Source organism: Erythrolamprus reginae, chromosome 8, assembly GCF_031021105.1.
Source record: "Erythrolamprus reginae isolate rEryReg1 chromosome 8, rEryReg1.hap1, whole genome shotgun sequence".
Lineage (NCBI taxonomy): Eukaryota > Metazoa > Chordata > Lepidosauria > Squamata > Dipsadidae > Erythrolamprus > Erythrolamprus reginae.
In genome coordinates, this window is record NC_091957.1 from 15,299,093 (window position 1) to 15,319,591 (window position 20,499).

At 52.6% G+C, this 20,499-nt stretch overlaps 1 protein-coding gene across 6 annotated transcripts; it reads right to left on the reverse strand.

The window, feature by feature from the left end:
* Nucleotides 1–276: 276 nt before the first annotated feature.
* Nucleotides 277–20,489, reverse strand: CCDC30 (coiled-coil domain containing 30). 6 transcript variants are annotated; one of them, XM_070758977.1, is made up of 21 exons: nucleotides 20,382–20,489; nucleotides 18,521–18,688; nucleotides 14,438–14,558; nucleotides 13,326–13,522; nucleotides 12,790–12,867; nucleotides 11,388–11,559; nucleotides 10,747–10,884; nucleotides 10,474–10,634; nucleotides 10,112–10,255; nucleotides 7,639–7,799; nucleotides 4,487–4,685; nucleotides 3,871–3,972; nucleotides 3,507–3,683; nucleotides 3,278–3,396; nucleotides 2,865–3,021; nucleotides 2,626–2,747; nucleotides 2,388–2,529; nucleotides 2,148–2,284; nucleotides 1,583–1,697; nucleotides 1,110–1,177; nucleotides 277–600 (listed from the first exon to the last, which is right to left on the reverse strand). In XM_070758977.1, the coding sequence occupies exons 1-21, from the start codon at nucleotides 20,397–20,399 to the stop codon at nucleotides 411–413; spliced, it is 2,886 nt and encodes a 961-aa protein (XP_070615078.1). In that variant the 5' UTR covers nucleotides 20,400–20,489; the 3' UTR covers nucleotides 277–410. The 6 variants fall into 6 exon arrangements, with proteins under 6 accessions (XP_070615078.1, XP_070615079.1, XP_070615080.1 ...); XM_070758978.1 differs by having other exon boundaries at nucleotides 11,409–11,559; nucleotides 18,521–18,691; nucleotides 20,382–20,485; XM_070758979.1 differs by having other exon boundaries at nucleotides 4,487–4,664; nucleotides 18,521–18,691; nucleotides 20,382–20,485.
* Between the last annotated feature and the right edge of the window lie 10 nt (nucleotides 20,490–20,499).

A 20,499-nucleotide genomic window follows, 5' to 3' on the forward strand; every position in this document is an offset into this window, starting at 1 on the left:
TTCCCAACCTTGGCCACTTGAAGATATCTGGACTTCAACTCCCAGAATTCACCAGCCAGCGAATGCTTGCTGGGGAATTCTGGGAGTTGAAGTCCAGATATTTTCAAGTGGCCAAGGTTGGGAAACACTGCAATAGAGGATTCTATTCTGTCCTCCTCTTCCTTCCTTCCTTCCCTCCCTTCTTCCTTCCTTCCTTCCCTCCCTCCCTTTTCTTCTTTCCTCCTCCTTCCCTCCCTTTCAATCACTCCCGGACACAAAGTGGACTCAGGACCGCAGTGGTAAAAACAAATAATTATTGTTCAAAAAATAAATAAATTTTGACATTCCCTCTCCCCACCCCACTCCAAGCCTTCCAGCTCAGACTGTGTCCGGGAAAGGACGGATGGACGGAGGAGGCTTCCAGGCGCCCTTCAGTCGACGGGGTGGCTGGGCGGGTCCTTGCAGAAATCGGGGGGCTTTCTGGGGCCGTGGAGGCAGCAGATCCCGGAGCTCTGGAAGGCCAAGGGGGAGAGCAGGGCCTTTGGGCTGGGCCCCACCGGCTGCCCGTCTTTGAGGGCTTGGCGAAGGCCGCTGGTATCCGAACGCCTGGGGACCAAGAAGCTGAAAGGGAAAGGCCTTAGCTCCATCTCGAGACTTTGGCACAGACAGGCCCAAAGACAGCGCTTCCAAGGTAGACTGTTCCTCGAGAGGGAGGCTCTGCTTGGCTTGCTGGGTCCCCTTGGAGAGTCGCGGTCTGGGCAGCCCACTCCAACTGCTCCCAATTCGTGGAGCCCCCCCAGACTCTGCCCCAATGAAAGGGGATTTCGGAAACCCCCGCTGAGAGAGACCCCTGTTGGCCAGTCCCCCCACCAAGGGCCCCCCCACCCAGAGCACAACACCCCCCCCCTCCCGCAATGACTCACTCGCCCCCATGTGAGTTTTAGGGCTCTGCTTTTATTTCTCTGCTTCCCTGCCTGGCTCAAAGGCAGGAGCCTGAAAGGGTAAGAACCTACAGGAGGGAAACTGAGGCTTATTTGGGGGGAGGGGGGGATTGTATGTGCCACTCCGGCTGCTGTGAAGGAAGGGAGCGCCCGGCACCCCTTCAGAGACACAGCTGCCTGGGGCGGTACCTGAAGCCGGGGAAGGGCAGCAGCTTCCTCTGCAGGGGGCATTCGGGGAAACTGAGGCTCTTGAGCTCCTGCGGAGAGAAGAAAGGGGGGGGGGGTAAGGCTGAAGGAAAAAACACTGCCAGCCCTACCCGGAAGGCCTGCCGGGAGGGCCCCAGCAGCCCGCAGTTCTGGAGTCGCCTGTGGCTCTCTTGTCCGTGGGCTCCACAACTGATGGACGGGTAGAGGGAAGCCATGCTAGGAGGAGACTCTATGGTGAGGGGAGTGGACTCCCAGTCAGCTCCAGAAATTGAACGGGGGGGGGGGGGGGCGCGTCCAGTTAGGGCCTCTGTGGCTCTTGGAGGGCCACCGTCCCATCGGATGCAGGCTGCAAGATCTCTCTTGGTGGCCTCTCATCCTGGGCCCTGCTTGGCTGGGGCGGGGAGGGGAAGGGAAGCTGCTGTGCAGGGGAGGGGAGGGGGGCCGGCCAGATTCACCTCCAGGCTGTGGACGTGGATGGCACGCAGGGCCCGTTCCATGGTGCCCACCTGTAGGCTCAGCTGGAGGGTCCGGTCCTGCAGCTGCTGGTTCTCCCGCTCCAAAAGCTGGACTCTGGGGGAGGGGAGGGAGGGGAGGGACTCACTGCCTCTGTCCATCCCTCCAACCATCTCCCTTTTCCTTCCTTCTTTTCTTCCCTTTCCTCCCCATTCCTTCCTTCTTTCCTTCTTTTTCCTCTTTCAATCCTTCCTTCCTTCCTCCCTTCTCTTTTCTATTTCCTTCCTTCCTTCTCTTTCCTCTTTCCTTCCATCCTTCTTTCCTCTTTCCTTCCTTTCTTCTCTTTCCTCTTTCAATCCTTCCTCCCTCCCTTCTCTTTTCTATTTCCTTCCTTCCTCTTTCTGCCTTCCTTCCTTCCTTCCCCTTGCTTGCTTCCTTCCTTCCTTGCTTCCTTCCTTCCCTCCCTCCTTTGCTTTCACTATCTTTCCATCCATCCATCCATCCTTCTTTCTTCCCTTCCCTTCTCTTCCTCCCCAGAGGCTGCCCGTCCATGGGTCCCCTCCCCACCTGGTCTGGAGGGTGCAGAGGGCCTGGGCGCTGGCCTGCTTGGCCTCCTCCAGGCTGTGCAGCTGCTCCAGGCTCTTCCGCTTCTCTTGCAAGAGGCTCTCGTTCTGCTCCGTCACCCGCTGGATCAGCTGCTGGTCCTGGGTGCAAAAGCCGCTCTGCTCAACAGGCGGTCCTGCAGAAGGCGGGAGGGGGAGACCGAGGGGGGGGCCTCCCTCCCCCCCCCTCCCAGCTCTGCCCTACCTTCTCGGCCTGGGCCTTGCAGAGCCGCCCCTCGTTCTCCAGGTGCTGGATTCGAGTGTTGCGCAGGTTCACCTCGCTCAGGAGCATCTCCTTGGCCTGCTGCAGCCGGGCTTTGTGCCGAAGGTGGCGCTGGCTGTCTTTCCTGGTGGGAGGGGAGGGGAGGGAGGGCTCAGCCCCCCCCCCTCCGGATGGAGCACGGAGCACCCCCAATTGGGCCGGGGGAGGGGGGGGGTCTCACCTGAGGGAGGCGTCCACCTGCTTGAGGAGCCTCCTCTGCAGCTCGCACAGGGCCTCCTTCTCCTGCTGCAGGGCCGACAGCTGCTCCGAGAGCCCCTGGCTGCGGCTCCGGCAGAGCAGGTGCTGTGGGGGGGAGGACAGAGGGGGGGCCTCTCAGAAGACTGGGGGGGGCTTCAATCCCACCCTCCACCGTCTGGGGAATTCTGGAGCTGGAGGGAGGGGCTCCCCCCCTCTGCTGACCTCCTGGACCAGGGCCCTCCTCTCCTCCTCCAGGACCCTCAGCTGGGCCTCCTCCTGCTGGGCCTGGGCCTGCCGGTCAGCCAAGGCCTGGAGCAGCTGGGCCTCCTTCTCCCGCCAGGCCCTCAGCTGCTGCTGCTGCTGCTCCTCCAGGAGCTTCCTGCAAGGGGGGGTGAGTGTGTATGTGGGGGTCTAGTCAGGGGAAGCACTGCCCACCCCCCCATGCCCCACAATCGGACTAATCAGGCTTCTTTCTTTCCTTCGTTCCTTTTCTTCCATCCGTCCATCCTTTCCTGCTTTCTCCTCCTTCCATCTATCCAGGTCTGCCTCCTCCCAACCTCCAGCCCCTTATATTTAGCTGTGGGACCAGCTGGACCCCCCCCACAAAGGGCCCCAGGGAGCCCCCTTCCTCCTACCGCCTCTTCTGTTCCTCCTGCAGAGACCCCCAGGCCTCGGCCTCCCTGGCCGCCTCCTCCAGCGGCCTCCTGCCCAGGGCGGCCTGGCTCTCCCGCAGCCTCCGCTCCAGCTCCTCCACCTGCGGGACGGGACGCAGACGGACAGACAGAGGCCTGAGCCCCACTTTCCTCCCCGCTGTGCCCCCCCTCCACTTGCGACCATCTATGGGGGGGCGCTGGGCCCACTGACCCTCTCCTCGGCCCAGGCGGCTCTCTGTCTCTCATGGCTGAGCTGCTCCTGCAGGTGTCCACTCGGCCAAGCCCCCTGGGGCCATTGGGGGGGCTGCAGCTCTGGTTCCTTCTCCTCCGGCCGGCTCAGCTCCCTATGGGAGGCCTCCAGCCCCTCCGCCCTCAGCTGGGTCGGGGTCTGCAGAGAGAGAGGAGACAAGAGTCTTTCCCTCAGCTGGGCTCCTCTTCCCGCGCAGACCTTTCGCCACCCGACTAGGGAACGCCACCCGGCCTCCAGCCGAGCTGTGTCAAGGGGTACTGGGCACGCTCAGTGGCTCCTCCCTCCCCTCCCCCACCAAGTGCCCCCCCCCTTCCAGGCAACTCACCTGAAGGCTCTCTTCCTGCAGCTGCAGGGTGTATGGGTGCCTCTCCTGCTCCAGGGGCTGCTTGGTGGGGCTGGGGGCCAGCCGGGGGGGCTCTTCCCGGGCCTGCAGGGCCAATATTGTTTTATTTATTTATTCCATTCATTCGACTTCTGTGCCTCCCAGACCCGAAGGACTCAGGGGGGCTTCCAACAGTCCAGAATTACAGATGCAGTAAAAAGAAGTCAAATGCAAATATCCAACACTATGAAACCCTCATTAAACTATCCAGTCCGCACGCAGGTACACCATTCACACAATGGGGCCATGATGGTTGTTCAATTCATGGCCCTTCCCAGGCCTGCCGGCAAAGCCAAGTCTGCGTGGCCTTACAGAAGGCCAGCAGGGTGGGGGCAGTACAGACATTGGGGGGGGAGGGGAGTTGGTTCCATAGAGCCGGGGCGGCCACAGAGAAGGCCCTGCCCCTGCAGCCCAGATGGCAGGAGGGGGTCCGATAGATATCCTGGCCTTGAGCCACCTAGGGCTTGACAGGTGATGACCGAGACCTTGAATTGCGCCCAGAGACTGACAGGGGGCAGCAGGGGGCTCTCCTTGGGGGATCCCCCCCTCCCCTCCGCACCTGCTCCTCCACGTGCCCCCCACTGGCGCTTGGGCAGGGCTGGGCCGCTATGCCGTGCCTCTCGCGGATGGTGCTCAGCTGGCGGTGGATGGCCAGAATCTCCTGCACGAAGGAGGGAGCCTCCTCCTCCTCCTGCTCGGTCTGGCCCGGCCTCTCCGGCTCCTCCTCTCCCATCGGGCTGGCTTCGGACAGACGAAGGCTGGGGGTCAGAGGGGGGCAGCAAGGAAGGGAGGGAGGGGCCATCACGCAACGAAGGGGCTCCAACAGCTCCCCCTGGCCACCCTGCTGTGTGGGTGGGTCACAAGGAGGACCCCTGGGCCTCCCTGGGGACACCCACATGAGCCCGCCACCAGACAGGAGAGGTTGGGGGTCCCCCCTCTTAAAGAGGGCCATCCGGCGAGGCCTTCTCTGAGGTGGCTCCCTCCTTGTGGAAGGTGAGGCAGGCCCCTATTTCCACCCTCTTCCACAAGAGTTTAATTTTGATTTTGATGAAAAATTAAAGAACTGGTTTTGCCAACAGGCCTGGCCCTCCTAGGCTGCGATGGAGCCCATTGATTGATTGATTGGTTACACAAGTAAGTGGGGGGATTGTTTTGCTCTTTTTAAACTGGGCTTTTTTGTTTTTAATAAGCCACCCATAGTGGCCGAGAGTGACTGGGCGGCCATATAATGGGCTACTATGGTATGGGTTAACGCTGGGGGAGGGGGGGAGATGCTGCTTGGAATCCTGGGAACTGTAGTCCCAGCTGCTGCAACAAACATGGAGGCAGGTTCTAAAATCCCACCTTGGACTTTGTGGCAGGAGAGAAGAGGGGGGAGTTGCTACCTGCCACCTCCTGCCAGATTCCGAGGCTCGTTCCCTCCCCTCCATCCCCTTAGCTCTATGGTGCCTTGGTCCTCCTCCTGGGGGGTTTCTCTCGTCAGGACAGAGTATGAGGGGTGCCTGCAGCAGCACCCCTGCTGTTTGGGGCGAGTGGCACCTCTGGACCCACCAGGCCAGGCACGATGTCAGTGGGTGACATCAGAAAGGGGGAGGGTGGCTCCCCCACCTCACCTCCTCCAGCTCAGGCTTCTCAAACTCACACAAAAGAGGGCGGGGTGGGGTGGGGGCTTAGTTCCTTCTGTCTCCCCTCTCAGAAGAAGACCCCTCCAGCCTTGCTCTCCCGAGACCCCCCTCAGCAGCTGTGACCGAATCCCTTTGGAGAACCAGAAAGAGCTGTCTGCTTCCTGAATCCTTTTCCAGCTGTTAAGTTGGGTGCCGGAGGTGTGTATGTGTGTTTTTTCCCTTTCTCCCTCCGATCCCTCCCTTGCCACGCCGTGTCTTTCGAACTCAGCCCACAGGAAGGACCTCTGACACCTGGGAGCCCTTTCAGGTATGGGAGGGCGGATGAAAAATCGTGATATAAATTCAATTTTTAATGCCTGCACTAAACACGGGGGTAAATGCTTGTATCAGTAAGGTTCCTAAGACTTGTGGACTTCCAACAATAACAACAATAATTGTTGTTATATATTAAGGATAATAAATAAGGGGTGTGCATAAGCACACCAACATGCCTAGTACCCTCCCTGACCTTTTCCCGTGTAAGGCTGATAGAATCTTGCCAAGATTCTATCAACCTCACATAGGAAGACCCGAATATGCCAAGACCAACGTACCTATACCTGTGAAAATCTACAAAAACAAATTACCTATCTATCTATTGGATAACAGAGTTGACTGACAATGAGTCAGTTGAGGTGACTGGGGCCCGTACTTGTCCATTTGTCTGGGAAGAGTTTGATCTGGTGACACCTGATGAAGTGGACAAGGCCATTGGAGCTGTGAGTTCCGCCACCTGTTTGCTGGATCCGTGTCCCTCTTGGCTGGTTTCGGCCAGCAGGGAGGTGACACGGAGCTGGGTCCAGGAGATTGTCAATGCTTCTTTGGGGAGGGTGTCCTTTCCGGATCCCTACAAGGAGGCACTTGTGCGCCCCCTCGTCAAGAAGCCTTCCCTGGACCCAGCCATTCTTAACAACTATCGGCCAGTCTCCAACCTTCCCTTTATGGGGAAGGTTGTTGAGAAGGTGGTGGCACTCCAACTCCAACGGTCCTTGAAGAAGCCGATTATCTAGGCCCTCAGTAGTCAGGATACAGGCCCGGCTACAGCACGGAAACTGCTTTGCTCGCGTTGATGGATGATATCTGGCGGGCCGGGACAGGGGTTTATCTTTTTATCTTCTGTCCTGGTGCTTCTTGACCTCTCAGCGGCTTTCGATACCATCGACCATGGTATCCTTCTGCGCTGGCTGGAGGGGTTGGGGGTGGGAGGCACTGTCCTTCAGTGATTCTCCTCCTACCTCTCCGGTCGGTCGCAGTCGGTGTTAGTGGGGGGTCAGAGGTCGACTTCGAGGTTACTCCCTTGTGGGGTGCCTCAGGGGTCGGTCCTCTCCCCCCTGCTATTCAATATCTACATGAAACTGTTGGGTGAGATCATCCAGAGACATGGGGTGAGGTATCATCAATATGCCTATGATACCCAGTTATGCATCTCCACCCCATGTCCAGTCAACGAAGCAGTGGAAGTGATAACAATAATAATAATAATAATAATAAATGAGTCAGGGTGGCGCAGCAGGTAGAGTGCTGTACTGAAGGCCACTGAAGCTGACTGTAGATTTGCAAGTCAGCGGTTCAAATCTCATCACCAGCTCAAGGTTGACTCAGCCTTCTATCCTTCCGAGTGGGTAAAATGAGGACCCGTATTGTGGGGGCAATAGGCTGGCTTGGTTAAAAAAAGTGCTATTGCTAACATGTTGTAAGCCGCCCTGAGCCTAAGGAGGAGAGCGGCATAAAAAGCAAATAAATAAATAAAATCTATCTATCTATAACCTATACTAGGCTTCCTTCCTTTTCACTTATCAGCAAAATATATCTGTGTATGCGTGTGTCCCAGAATTCCACAGCCGGCCAGCCAGTCCCCAAGTCTAAAAAAGGTGTCCAAGTTTGGCCCAGCCCTGTGCTAAGACGAACGAAGATTTGTGCTGGAGGGGAGGGAATATTTCCTTCTGATTTAGCCCTGGGAATCTTCACTGCAGACAAGACTCCATTTCTTTTAAAGCATTCTAAGGCTCCAATCTCAAAACAAACGGCTGTTGAGGGTTCAAATTACCTCGTTGGCTGTCCATCTCCTGCCTGGTCTGGGATCTGGTCTTCATAAACCTGCCCCATGGCTGGAGATTCGGGGCACCAAGCTCCCCCTTCCTCTTCCTCCTCCCCCTCTCTCAGGATCGGCTGGTTCAGGCACTCATACTCGTGGGAGAGCTCCAACACCTGTGGGTTTTATTTTTAATCGATTGGTTTATTAAACTTATTAAAATATATTAATAAATTATTAAAAACCTATTAAACTAATAGTTCTTTAAATACATTTATTAAACTTAGATTTCATCCAACAGTTTCAGTGTTGAATTACATCGCCTGTGTTTTCACGGGAAAAAGCGGCCCGTCGGGTCTCGGGTTGAATGTCCACGTGGCTCTCAACTTATGACCACAACATCTGTCGCCAAGTGAGGTGGCCATGCCCAGTTTTACCACCTTTTTGCACCAAAGGGGAGTCTGGCATTCCCCCCCAAATTTTTTAAACCCAATTAAACAACGATTTTCACTATAATTTCACAATTTAATTATTCATTTTATTTCAGATTAATCAAGCTATACCTTTTTTTCTTTTTTAATACTTACTACATAGATATAAATATATTTTATTTTCTTTATCCACTCTTTTTTTTTTCATTACTGATATATTACTGATACACCCAATAATATATCAATATACCTTGTTGTATCTCCTGATAACTTCTGCTACTTACGCAGATTTTCCCCTCCAACCTCCCCTATTTATTTAACTTTTTTTACTCCTTATACTTTTCTTTTCCTAAATATTTTATATAATCCTAATCTTATTTTTCTACTTACTTTTCTACAAATACGTCTTCCACTATTCTTACTAGCATTTATCATCCTTATAGGTTCTAATTAACATAAGATAGATAAATGAATTATTGATAGTAATAAGATACAAATGTGAATATTGAATTTTTGTTACATTTTGTTACATATATTCTGAAATACAATATCATGTAATAAATACTCTTACCCTTTTTGAATTTATGTACCCCCTCCCCCTCCCGCCATTTACCCTTTGTTAATTAATAAACTTTATTTAAACGAAAAAACAAAATGAGCGCTAAAATGTTTGTGTTTCCCTTGCACAAAATCCTCCTTTTGGGGGCTGGGAGCTCAGAGCCTAGATTACTACTCTGCAGGGAGACTCCCAACTTAAAATCTTTCATTTAGTGACCGTTCAAAGTTTCATTTAGTGACCGTTCAAAGTTACAACAGGACTGAAAATAATGATATGACTATTCTTCAATTGTTCACACGACCGCTGCAGCATGCCCATGGTCAACCTGATCAAAACTCAGGCAACTGACCCTCATTTATGACGTAGCCCTAGGGTCATGTGACCCCCCTTTTGCGACCGTCCGACCAGCAAAATCAAGAGGGAAGCCAGAGTCACTTAACTGGCTTGTTAGTGACCTGAAGACTGCAGTGGTTCCCTTCCCAACTGCGGCACGAAAGGTAGTTAAATGGCCCAAAATTCGCTTAGAAACATAGAAGTCTGACGGCAGAAAAAGACGTCATGGTCCATCTAGTCTGCCCTTATACTATTTTCTGTATTTTATCTTACAATGGATCTATGTTTATCCCAGGCATGTTTAAATTCAGTGACTGTGGATTTATCTACCACGTCTGCTGGAAGTTTGTTCCAAGGATCTACTACTCTTTCAGTACAATAATATTTTATTTATTTATTTTTATTTATTTTTATTCATTTACTTATTTATTTATTTTTATTTATTTATTTATTTTTTTATTTTTTTATTTATTTATTGATTGATTGATTGATTGATTGATTGTTTGATTGATTGGATTTGTATGCTGCCCTTCTCCGGAGACTCGGGTTGGCTAACAGCAATAATAAGACAGCGTACCATAACAATCCAATACTAAAAACGATTAAAAACTCATTAATATAAAAACCAAACATACATACAGACATACCATGCATAAAATTGTAAAGGCCTAGGGGGAAAGCATATCTCAATTCCCCCATGCCTGGTGGCAGAGGTGGGTTTTAAGTAGCTTACGAAAGGCAAGGAGGGTGGGGACAATTCTAATTTCTGGGGGGAGTTGGTTCCAGAGGGCGGGTGCCGCCACAGTGAAGGCTCTTCCCCTGGGTCCCACCAAGCGGCATTGTTTAGTTGACGGGACCCGGAGGAGACCCATTCTGTGGGACCTAACTGGTCGCTGGGATTCGTGCGGCAGAAGGCGGTCCCTGAGATAATCTGGTCCAGTGCCATGAAGGGCTTTCAACACTTTGAATTGTGACCGGAAACTGATCGGCAACCAATGCAGACTTCTCATGTTGCTTTTGATCTTTCCCCCAACTAGCTTAGCAACCGTCTCACTTAACAACGGAAATGTTGGGTTCAGTCGTAGTTGTGTCTTCCCTCCCCTTTTTTTTTGAGTTTGCACCCCCTTCTGTGGAAGAACCCTCCGCCCGCTTTGAGCTCCCTCACCTGGGCTTCCAGCTGGCTGTTCTTGTGCAGCAGCAGGTGAGTTTGGTGGGTCAGGTGCAGGAGGTCCCCCTCCTCCGTGGCCCCCTCCAACCCCTGGAGCTCCCCGCAGAGATGGAGAAGCTCCGACTTGTAGCCGTGCAGCTCCTGCGGGTTCAATGGGGGGGGGGGGGAGGAGAAGAGAGGCAGCCCAAGGCAACGGGCCTCGGTGGAGAACAGGCCACCCAGCACTGGTGGTGTAACCCAGCTGGGTCACGAAACGTCTGCAAGGGAATCCCCTGTGGGAATGTGCTGACCCCCCCCCCCCCGGGAGAATCAGAAAGGGAGGGCAGGGGGAGCGGTAGGTGGGGGAGGGGGGAACCTACCTGCTTCAAGCAGCCCCCGAGGTCGCTGGCCGCCCCTTTGCTGGCTCCCGAGCCCCCCAGGGAGGCCCATCTCTCTGCCTCTGGAAAGCAAAGCCCGTCGTGCAGCGGCAGTCTAGCTATCAAGAGGTTCTGCTCTCTGGCCTCCCGCAGCTCAGGCGCAGCTAGAAGGAACCAGAAGAGGGCTTGGGGAGGCTGAGCTCAGTCCGGGCCTCCCTTCTAGGCCTTGGGATTCCGCCTCCCATGTTCCCCTGCCAGACGGGCCTCTCTGCTTACTGCCAGGATGGGGCTCCAGGGCCGACGAGAGGGGTCCACTTCTGGGCAGTGCAGGTGTTCGGCTCAGCGGTTCTTCCAGGGGCTCCTGGGCCTCTTCTTCCTTCTTGCCCGGCACCGTCCCTTCCCAGATCTCGGCTCCTGGCCAAAAAGATTCCCTTTTCAAGGAGAGCTGGACTTACGGCCACTGCTGACCCTCTGCTAAGCTAAGCCACAGACAATGAAGTGAGCTTTATGGCCCTCCCATTACGACCATTCCTGGCCCGGTTGCTAAGTGAATGGCTGCAGTTGTGAAGCTGGTCGTTAAGTGAAGGAGTCTCTACCACAGGGACTTTTGCCTGTCGGCAGGTCGCCCCATGGGGAAACACGCCATCCCGGGACGCTGCGATTGGCCGTAACTAAGAGTAAGTTGCCAAGTGGCTGGAGTTTGACCATGTGACCACAGGGAGGCTGCGACGGCCATGCATCATTTTTTCCCTAGTGCCATTGTTAACACTGGTCACTCAATGGACCCATTGCAATTCGAGGACTACCCAAGGGATGTTTGGGGGACTGTAGCCCACTGGGAGCTCCCAGAATTCCCCAGCTTCCAAGGAGACCCCGGAGGGGGAGGAGGAGGAAGGGAGGCCACCCAGTAGACCTACCGGCCAATCCATGCAGCTCACCTCGCTCTCCCTCGGCTGCGTCCGGGTCCTCCTCCAACGCGGGGACCCCCTCCTGGTCGCTCTGGAGCCTCTCGGGGGCCCCCTCCGGACCTCCCTCGGCCTCTTCCCAGGGGGGCTGCCCTCCGCCGCCAGGCACCTCTAGCCAGGGAAGCTGTGGGAGAGAAAGGACGGCCGGGTCAGCTGCTGCTGCGGTTGTTGTAGTCACGACAGAAGCAGCCAAACCCATCTAGAGACGCAACAGGGAGCCTCCCGTCTGCACGGACTCCCCTTAAGGCAGAGACCCTCGTGGGAACGCAGGCTCCTTCTTCCGCTCTTGGGGGAACAACTGAACTGGGCTCCCCAAACGTTCTGTTTACGTTTCCTGAGTGAGGGTGGCCCCGTCTTGCAACTTTCCTTGCTACAAGGCTGAGGCGAATTGCCCGGCCGTGAAGTGAACCTAGCTTCCCCGTTGGTTTTGCTCAGCCGAAGGGGGTCACGTGACCCCGGGACATGGTGACCCGTCTTAAGCATCTGAATTTTGATCACGTGGCCACGGGGAAGTTGCCGTGGCCGTAAGTGTGAAAAACAGTCCTGAAGCCCCTCCTGCCACCGTAACTTTGAAGAGTCACTAAAGCAAACGGTTGGAAGCCGAGGGCTGTCTGCGTGCCCTCTGTTGGAGCTGCCACCATCTTCCGAGTCAGGAATTATCCCTTTATATACAGTGATACCTTGTCTTACAAACTTAATTGGTTCCGGGACGAGGTTCTTAAGGTGAAAAGTTTGTAAGACGAAACAGTGTTTCCCATAGGAATCAATGGAAAAGCGATTAATGCGTGCAAGGCCAAAATTCACCCCTTTTGCCAGCCGAAGTGCCCATTTTTACACTGCTGGGATTCCCCTGAGCCTCCCCTCCATGGGAAACCCCACCTCTGGACTTCTGTGTTTTTGCGATGCTGCAGGGGAATCCCAGCATCGCAAAAATGAGCGCTTCACTGGCAATGGAAGTCTGCAGGTGGGGTTTCCCATGGAGGGGAGCCTCAGGGGAATCCCAGCAGCGCAAGAAACGGGTGCTTCGCTGGCAACGGAAGTCCGGAGGTGGGCCATCCCAGCGGAGGTGGTGGGTTTGTAAGGTGAAAATAGTTTGTAAGAAGAGGCAAAAAAATCTTAAACTGCAGGTTTGTATCTCGAAAAGTTTGTATGACGAGGCGTTTGTAAGACGAGGTATCACTGTATTTCGTTTCATTTGTATGCCGCCCACTCCCAAGACACACTCGGGGCAGCTTACAACCATAAGAAAAAACAAACAATATAGAATAATTAAAACGAACAGTGCAACAGTATAAATAAATTAATTAATGATCATTTTTTTAAAAAACCCTTAAATCTATCGCTCCAGTCGTACCATCGTGGGGGACAGGGGGGCCTGGGGCTGGAGCAGTTCATCCTCTGATGACCTTGGGTGGAAGAGATGCCAGTCATCCTTCAGGTCGGAGGGGGGGGGAGCAAAAGAGAAGTTCGAAAGAACAAAAAAAACAGTTTCAGCAACTCAATCTTTGCTCAGTTTAGCAATGGGGGGGGCAGTGGAGTGGTCAGGCAAGTGGTCAGGCCGGAGACACGAACTCCCTGGTAGCCTCCCAGGGCCACAAACAAGGACATGCAGCTAATTTCATGACACGAGTCTTTTAGTTTTTCATGCAGCATCAATTTCGCAGCCGCTAAGAATGTTGACGGGGCAAAAGTAGCCGGAGAAGCGACTGGGGGTGGGGGAAAAGGGGCCTCTGGTCAGTTAACGAGGGTGCCTGGATTTACCTCCAGCTTCCCAGGGGTTTGGGGGCCGAGGGTGGGCATGGTGCCTAAGGGGGCAATCGCTCTGCCATCTCAGCTGCACTAGAAGGAGGGGGGGGTCTGCATTTGAGGCTTTCCCTCCTCAGAAAAGACCTGCACTTGTAGGGAAGCCGCGCAGGGTCTCCACAGGCATTGGGGGGCTCCCAGCTCCTGCTCCAGGGCCTCCAGCCGCTCCAGCAGAGAGCTCCTCTCGACCAGCAAGTAGGCAACCTGCTCGCTGGGGCTGCTGTGGACGATGCTGGCCAGGCCCTCCAGCGCCAGCAACTCGGCCACCTCCTGATGCTGAGACTCTGGGGAGAAACACAAGGCAGGCAGACCCCCACCTTAGCCCCTCCTCTGCTGCCCCTCCTCTCTTCCCTCCCTCCCTCCCTCCCTCCCTCCCTCCCTCCAGAGGAGCGAAAATCGGATGCCCTGTTCTGCTCCTAAAGGAAAAGCAGTCTCTCATTCCCCAAAACCAAGATTGCTTTGCATCTGGAAGATAAAGCCATAGTTTGAAGGATGAGCAGAGTAAAAGCTCGAACGTGCTGCATCCGTTACATTTCAGTGTGTCGCCCCGAAAGTGCTTTGACTTGACTGCAGCTCAAGCTTTCAAAACTCTAGAGCTGGACCGGATGGAAGGGAGGGAGGGAAGGAAAGAAAAAGAAAGAAAGAAAGAAAGAAAGGAGGGAGGGAGGGAAGGAAAGAAAGAAAGAAAGAGAGAGAGAGGGAGGGAAGGAAGGAAGGAAAGGAGGGAGGGAGGGAAGGAAAGAAAGAAAGAAAGAAAGAAAGAAAGAAAGAAAGAAGGGAGGAAGGAAGGAAGGAGGGAGGGAGGGGGGAGGGAAAGAAAGAAGGAAGGAAAGAAAAAAAGAAAGAAGGGAGGGAGGGTGGGAGGGAAGGAAGGAAAGAAAGAAGAAAGGAGGGAGGGAGGGAAGGAAAGAAAGAAGGAAGGAAAGAAGGAAGGAAAGAATGAAAGAAGAGAGGGAGGGAGGGAAAGAAGGAAGGAAGGAAAGAAAGAAAGAAAGAAAGAAAGAAAGAAAGAAAGAAAGGGGACCCCCTCTCTAGCCATGCCTGCAAGGAAGCCTGCACTGTGGCATCACGGCCTAAATTCTACCTTGTGGCCTTGCATTAGAATCCGACCTGCCAGAAAGGGAAGGGTGGGAGGCTGCGCTGCCACAGCCTCCCGTGCAAGGAAGTTCCCTTCCGACCGGCAGCCGAGGGCAGGTTACCGTGTTCCAACTGCAGCTGGCTGAGCTTCGTCTTCAACACTTCGTTTTCCCACTTGTATTCTGCCGCCCGAGCGTCCCGCGCTTCCGTCAAGGCCTGGACGTGATCGGCGTAATTCTGCACCTGAAAAAGGAGGAGGAGGAGGAGGGTCCAGAAACTCCAGAGAGGGACGTTGTTTTATCATTTATTTTATTTTATTTACTTGTCAAACCTGTGTAGGATAGTAGTTTGCATAAAGATAAGTAAAAAGTGAGGGTAACAGAGGACAGTGGGACAGGGGACGGCAGGCACAATGGTGCGCTTATACAGGCCCCTTGCAGGCCTCTTAGGAACGGGGAGGGGTCGACTGCAGACAGCCTAAGGTGAAAGTTTTGGGGGTTTGAGCAAAATCCTCCGAGAAGAAGGCTCCTCTCTCTTTGGCCTCCTTGAAAGCCTTTCACCACCTTTGATTATTATTATTATTATTATTATTATTATTATTATTATTATTTATTGGATTTGTATGCTGCCCCTCTCCAGAGAGTCGGGGCAGCTAACAGCAATAATAAGACAGTGTACAATAATAATCCAATACTAAAAATGATTAAAAACCCATTAATATAAAAAACCAAACATACATACAGACATACCATGCATAAAATTGTAAAGGCCTAGGGGGAAAGAGCATCTCAATTCCCCCATGCCTGGCGGCAGAGGTGGGTTTTAAGTAGCTTACGAAAGGCGAGGAGGGTGGGGGCAATTCTAATCTCTGGGGGGAGTTGGTTCCAGAGGGCCGGGGCCGCCACAGAGAAGGCTCTTCCCCTGGGTCCCACTAAGCGGCATTGTTTAGTTGACGGGGCCCGGAGAAGACCCACTCTGTGGGACCTAACTGGTCGCTGGGATTCGTACAGCAGAAGGCGGTCCCTGAGATAATCTGGTCCGGTGCCATGATGGTGGACGGACTTCCACTTCTAGAATTCCCCAGTCACAGCAGCCTTGGAAAAACTGGAATTTCCAGAGTCTGATGGTCACCAGGTGGCACTCTGGCTCTGCTCAAGGACCTCTGCCAAAAAATAAAAAATCCCCCACCCCTTTGGTTCCTCCTCCATCTGAATTGCAAGCCTCCTCCCTCCCTCCCTCCCCAGGACTCAATGGCGGGTCAGAGGCTGGAACTCCACAGGGCTGCCTACCCTCCCCGTTGACAAGGCCCAGAGATGGAAACTGGTTTATTTCCAAAGGGAGGGGTGGTGTCTTTCAGAGAAGAACTGAACAGAGCGCCCAGGGTTCTCCTGTTCCGGAAGGAGACTGGACAGCCGTTTGCCTAGAATGGGGCAGGGTCTCCTGCTTGAGCAGGTAGTTGGAATAGAAGACCTCTGAGGCCTCTTCGAACTCAGCGTTACTCCATTAATTCTGCAGACCTATATACTTGAACATAATCTCCCCCTAATTTATTTATTTTATTTATTTATTAATCAGATTTGTATGCCGCCCCTCTCCGCAGACTCGGGGCGGCTCACAGCAATAATAATACAATGTAAACAAATCTAATACTGTATTTAAGTTAATTTAAAACCCCAATTTAGAAACCAATCATACACACTAGCATACCATACATAAAATTTTATAAGCCTAGGGGGAGGGAAAGTATCAATTCCCCCATGCCTGACGACAGAGGTGGGTTTTAAGGAGCTTACGAAAGGCTAGGAGGGTGGGGGCAACTCTGATATCTGGGGGGAGTTGGTTCCAAAGTGTCGGGACCGCCAGAGAGAAGGCTCTTCCCCTGGGTCCCGCCAAACCACATTGTTTAGTTGACGGAACCGGGAGAAGGCCAACTCTGTGGGACCTAACTGGTCGCTGGGATTCGTGCGGCAGAAGGCGGTCCCGGAGATTCACGGCCTTCAACCATGGAAGGCGGCTGTTTGTGAACTGCATTGTCCCAATGACAACAACTTTACCCTTAGACTGTCCACTGTTGACCACTCCCGATTCCTAAGAGGTCAGTAAGGGGCGTGCATGTGCACCAGCGTGCCTTCCGTCCCGTCCTCATGTTTCTCTTTTACTAGTATCATGTATATAAACTCACACGTCAACAGGGATCAGGGCCAAAGCAGCGGGACCCAACTCACCTTCTGATGTCCCCCAAAGACAAACATTTGCAAACAACCAAGAGACACACCTCACCCCATCCCCATGCTACTTTGACGCTTATGTCTTGGGGCGGCCAGTGGAGCAGGCCAGCCGCCCTTAAATTCCACCCTGACCCCATCTCCCCTTTCCTTGACCTGGAGTCCGAGAACAAAAGATACCCAGATATCGTCCAGCAAGACAGGGAGACGGCTGACGTAGCCGGCCCTTCCTTCTCAGTGGGAGGACAAGGGACTTTTTGCAAACCGGAGGGTGGGCAGTGGTGGGTCGCCCAGGCAGGTGGCAAGGCCCGGTTTCCCCTCTGTCTAGATGACGACAGTTGGGGAAAGGAAACGGATCATCGATCCTTTCAGGGAAGCGAAGCTTGGCGTGGGCTGCAAGAAACCTGGGGCTCTCATTGTCTCAAGTCACTGCTTTGAAGGCCACAAAGAGGGAAGAAACCCACCCAGGGCTCTTTCCTCCCCCCAGATCAGACGGGCGCGAGAAGGCAGGAAGCGCTGCTCCGCGGAGGCCTGCATTCTTCAAGGGGCTTTGCACAGGAAGGTCCCCTGCGGGCATCCGACACTGAACGCACAGCCGAGACGCTAAAATGCCAGGAAAGCCAGAAGCTCTGAAGAATGGGCGCTCCCAGGTCCAAGAAAAGCAGGATGTAGGACAAGAAAAGGCACCGCCAGGTTTGCGTCGGTCTCTGGAGAGGCTTAAAGGACAACCGGAGACTGGGGCATCGGCCACTCCCAATGGCCTGACCCATGGCTGACCTCCCCCCCCCCCCCCCATTGCCAGTTTTCAAGAAAAGACTGGGCAGGCGTTTGTCTAAAATGGTATAAGGTCTCCCGCTGGAGGAAGCGGCTGGACTAGAATAGATGACTCCAGCTCTGTTATTTGTATTTGTATTTATTAGATTTGTATGCCGCCCCTCTCCGAAGACTCGGGGCGGCTAACAACAATATAAAAAGACAATGTAAACAAATCTAATATTAAAAATAATCTTTAAAAAACCCCAATTTAAAGAACCACTCATACATACACGCATAACATGTATAAATTCTATAAGCCTAGGGGGAAGGGAAATTTCAATTCCCCCATGCCTGACGACAGAGGTCGGTTTTAAGGAGCTTGCGAAAGGCAAGGAGGGTGGGGGCAACTCTGATATCCGGGGGGAGCTGGTTCCAGAGGGTCGGGGCCGCCACAGAGAAGGCTCTTCTCCTGGGTCCTGCCAAACGACATTGCTTAGTCGATGGGACCAGGAGAAGGCCAACTCTGTGGGACCTAACCGGTCGCTGGGATTCGTGCGGCAGAAGGCGGTCTCGCAGATATTCTGGTCCGATGCCATGAAGGGCTTTATAGGTCATAACCAACACTTTGAATTGTGACCGGAAATTGATCGGCAACCAATGCAGACTGCGTAGTTATTCTAATTGCATGGCAGTTCCCAAGAAGTCCACTTCAACAGAGGCGAACCAAACGCCTGATTTACAAGCCAACACTCCCTCGGGTTAATCTTGAAGGCGGCTTGAAAGGATTCACAGCTGGTTCTCGCTTAGCAACTGCTTCATACAGTGACCGTGTCACACAGTTACCAGGGCATTGCTCCCTGGCTTCACCAGGGGTGTGTGAAAAAGTAACGGGACAACTAACAACCCTGGGGCTAACTTAGCTGGAATGTTTCACTTTGTAAGGGCGGGAAGAAATGTTATAAAATGGGGAAAACCTCACTTAATATCTGCTCGCTTAATGATAGAAATTCTGGCCTCAAGGGGTGTGTGTGTGTGTGTAAGCCAAGGACGACTCGTAGTGGGGCATCTCCCCACCAATGAAGCACAACACATTTTAGTAGAGCAGTTGGGCATTTTACCAAGTTTCCACGCGACCTGTGCTTGGAAACTGGGGCTGCCCCCCAGGCTTGGGGCAGCCTACAACCATTCCAGAGGGGCTCCTCTTGGGGCAAAGGGCGTACCCACCTCTCTCATCTCTTCCTCCAGCTGCTGACGGAGCAACGCCGCAGAGATGAATGGCAGCTCCTCCGGCCCATGCAGGGACCGGGGCCACGCGTGGGCTTGCTGGGTCTCCGAGGAGGTGGTGGTGGTGGTGATGGCGGCGGCATTCCCTCCTCCTTCGGCCTCCCCCGGCTGCTGGAAGAGAGAAAAGCATCAGAAGCCCAAGTCAGTTCCCTTCTGCAAGGACGCCAGCATGGCTGGCACTACAGCTGGGCAAAAAGCCTGGGCATAAGGTGCTTATCATGGCCAGAGAAAAGCCTGGTTTGAACCAGCTCTGGCTTGGCACACCGGAAGCAGTCACAGAAACAGAATCTAAGGAAATAGATCCCCATCGTCCCCAGCCAGCACTGTCCACGGCTGGGGAGCATGGAATCCAATGCCTTGAGAAGTCCAACCATCTGTTTCTTTTCTATGTGAGTTTGATGGTGTTTTGAGTGTTTACTTTTATAAAAAAAGAGAGAGAAGTCCATCCACCTATGAACTGTATTCCACCTATGTATTTATAAAAAAAGAGAGAGAAGTCCATCCACCTATGAACTGTATTCCACCTATGTATTTATAAAAAAAGAGAGAGAAATCCATCCACCTATGTATTCATGTGATACTTTACACACACAAACACTTGTACACAGTTTTATTGTTGCTGTTAGCCGCTCCGAGTCTCCGGAGAGGGGCGGCATACAAATCCAATAAATAAATAAATATAAAAACATGCATACATACGGTATATACACGCATACACATACATATACATATATAACATAAATAATAAAAATAACAGCATGGTATAGTATTCACAAAGTAGGAGTCAGGCTATCCTCCAAAGCACCTGAGGGTAGAACAAGAAGCAATGGGTGGAAACTAAACCAGGAGAGAAGCAACTTAGAACTAAGGATAAATTTCCTGACAGTTTAGAACAATTAACTAGTATAACAGAAGTTGCCTCCAGAAGTTGTGGATGCCCCAACACTGGACGTTTTTAAGAAGAGGTTGGAAAACCATTTGGACTAGAAGACCTCCAAGGTCCTTCCAAATCTATTGTTATAATATTGTTACAGTATTATGTATAAATAATATAGATAGTACAGTATATACAGTGCATGTATATAACCTGCGTGTGTGTGTAGATTGTTGTGAGTAATATTTCAAAATATTACATGGGAAAAACCCCAAACTCACAACAATCTACAAGTATGTATGTATGTATGTATGTATGTTGTTGTTATGAGCAGCCCCGAGTCTTCGGAGAGGGGTAGCATACAAATCTAATAAAGTATGTATGTATGTATGTATGTATGTATGTATGTATGTATGTATGTATGTATTATTATTATTATTATTATTATTATTATTATTATTTATTAATTAATTAGACTCCGTATATATATGTATGTATATGTATGGGGGGGGGGGGGGTGTTCTGCCGAGAAAAGGCAGACTGCCCAGATTCAAATGCAAGGTAATATCAGGGGGCTTATAAATTTAAAACATTTTGCATATGATCCACATTTTTGCTTTTTAATTTAGCTACTCCGTGGTTCGTGTGTGTGTGTAAATATAGATACATTTATGAATAAATATACACACGCGTTCTATCCTTGCCCATTTTTGCAAGGTGGGAGTCCATATAATTGGAATAAAATCACTCATATTCAGAGACATATAAAAAAAACACAACCCGGTGGCAAGCACGTTCTTCAAGCGCCGCCCCTTAAATGGAACCTCCCGGGACAGGAGCAGTCTACCCTCCCTTGCGCTCTCCACTTCCAGCTTGGCTGCATCCCGACCTCGCCCGCCGCCCTTCCTGGCGCCCAGGTTGACTCACCGGCTGGCCTCCCTCCATGAGGGCGCCGCCGCGGCACCAGCCGGGCCGGGAGGGAGCTCAGCCGGCAAAGCAGGCCTCGAAACCATGGCAACGCGCGGCCTAGGGTCGCGGAGACGCC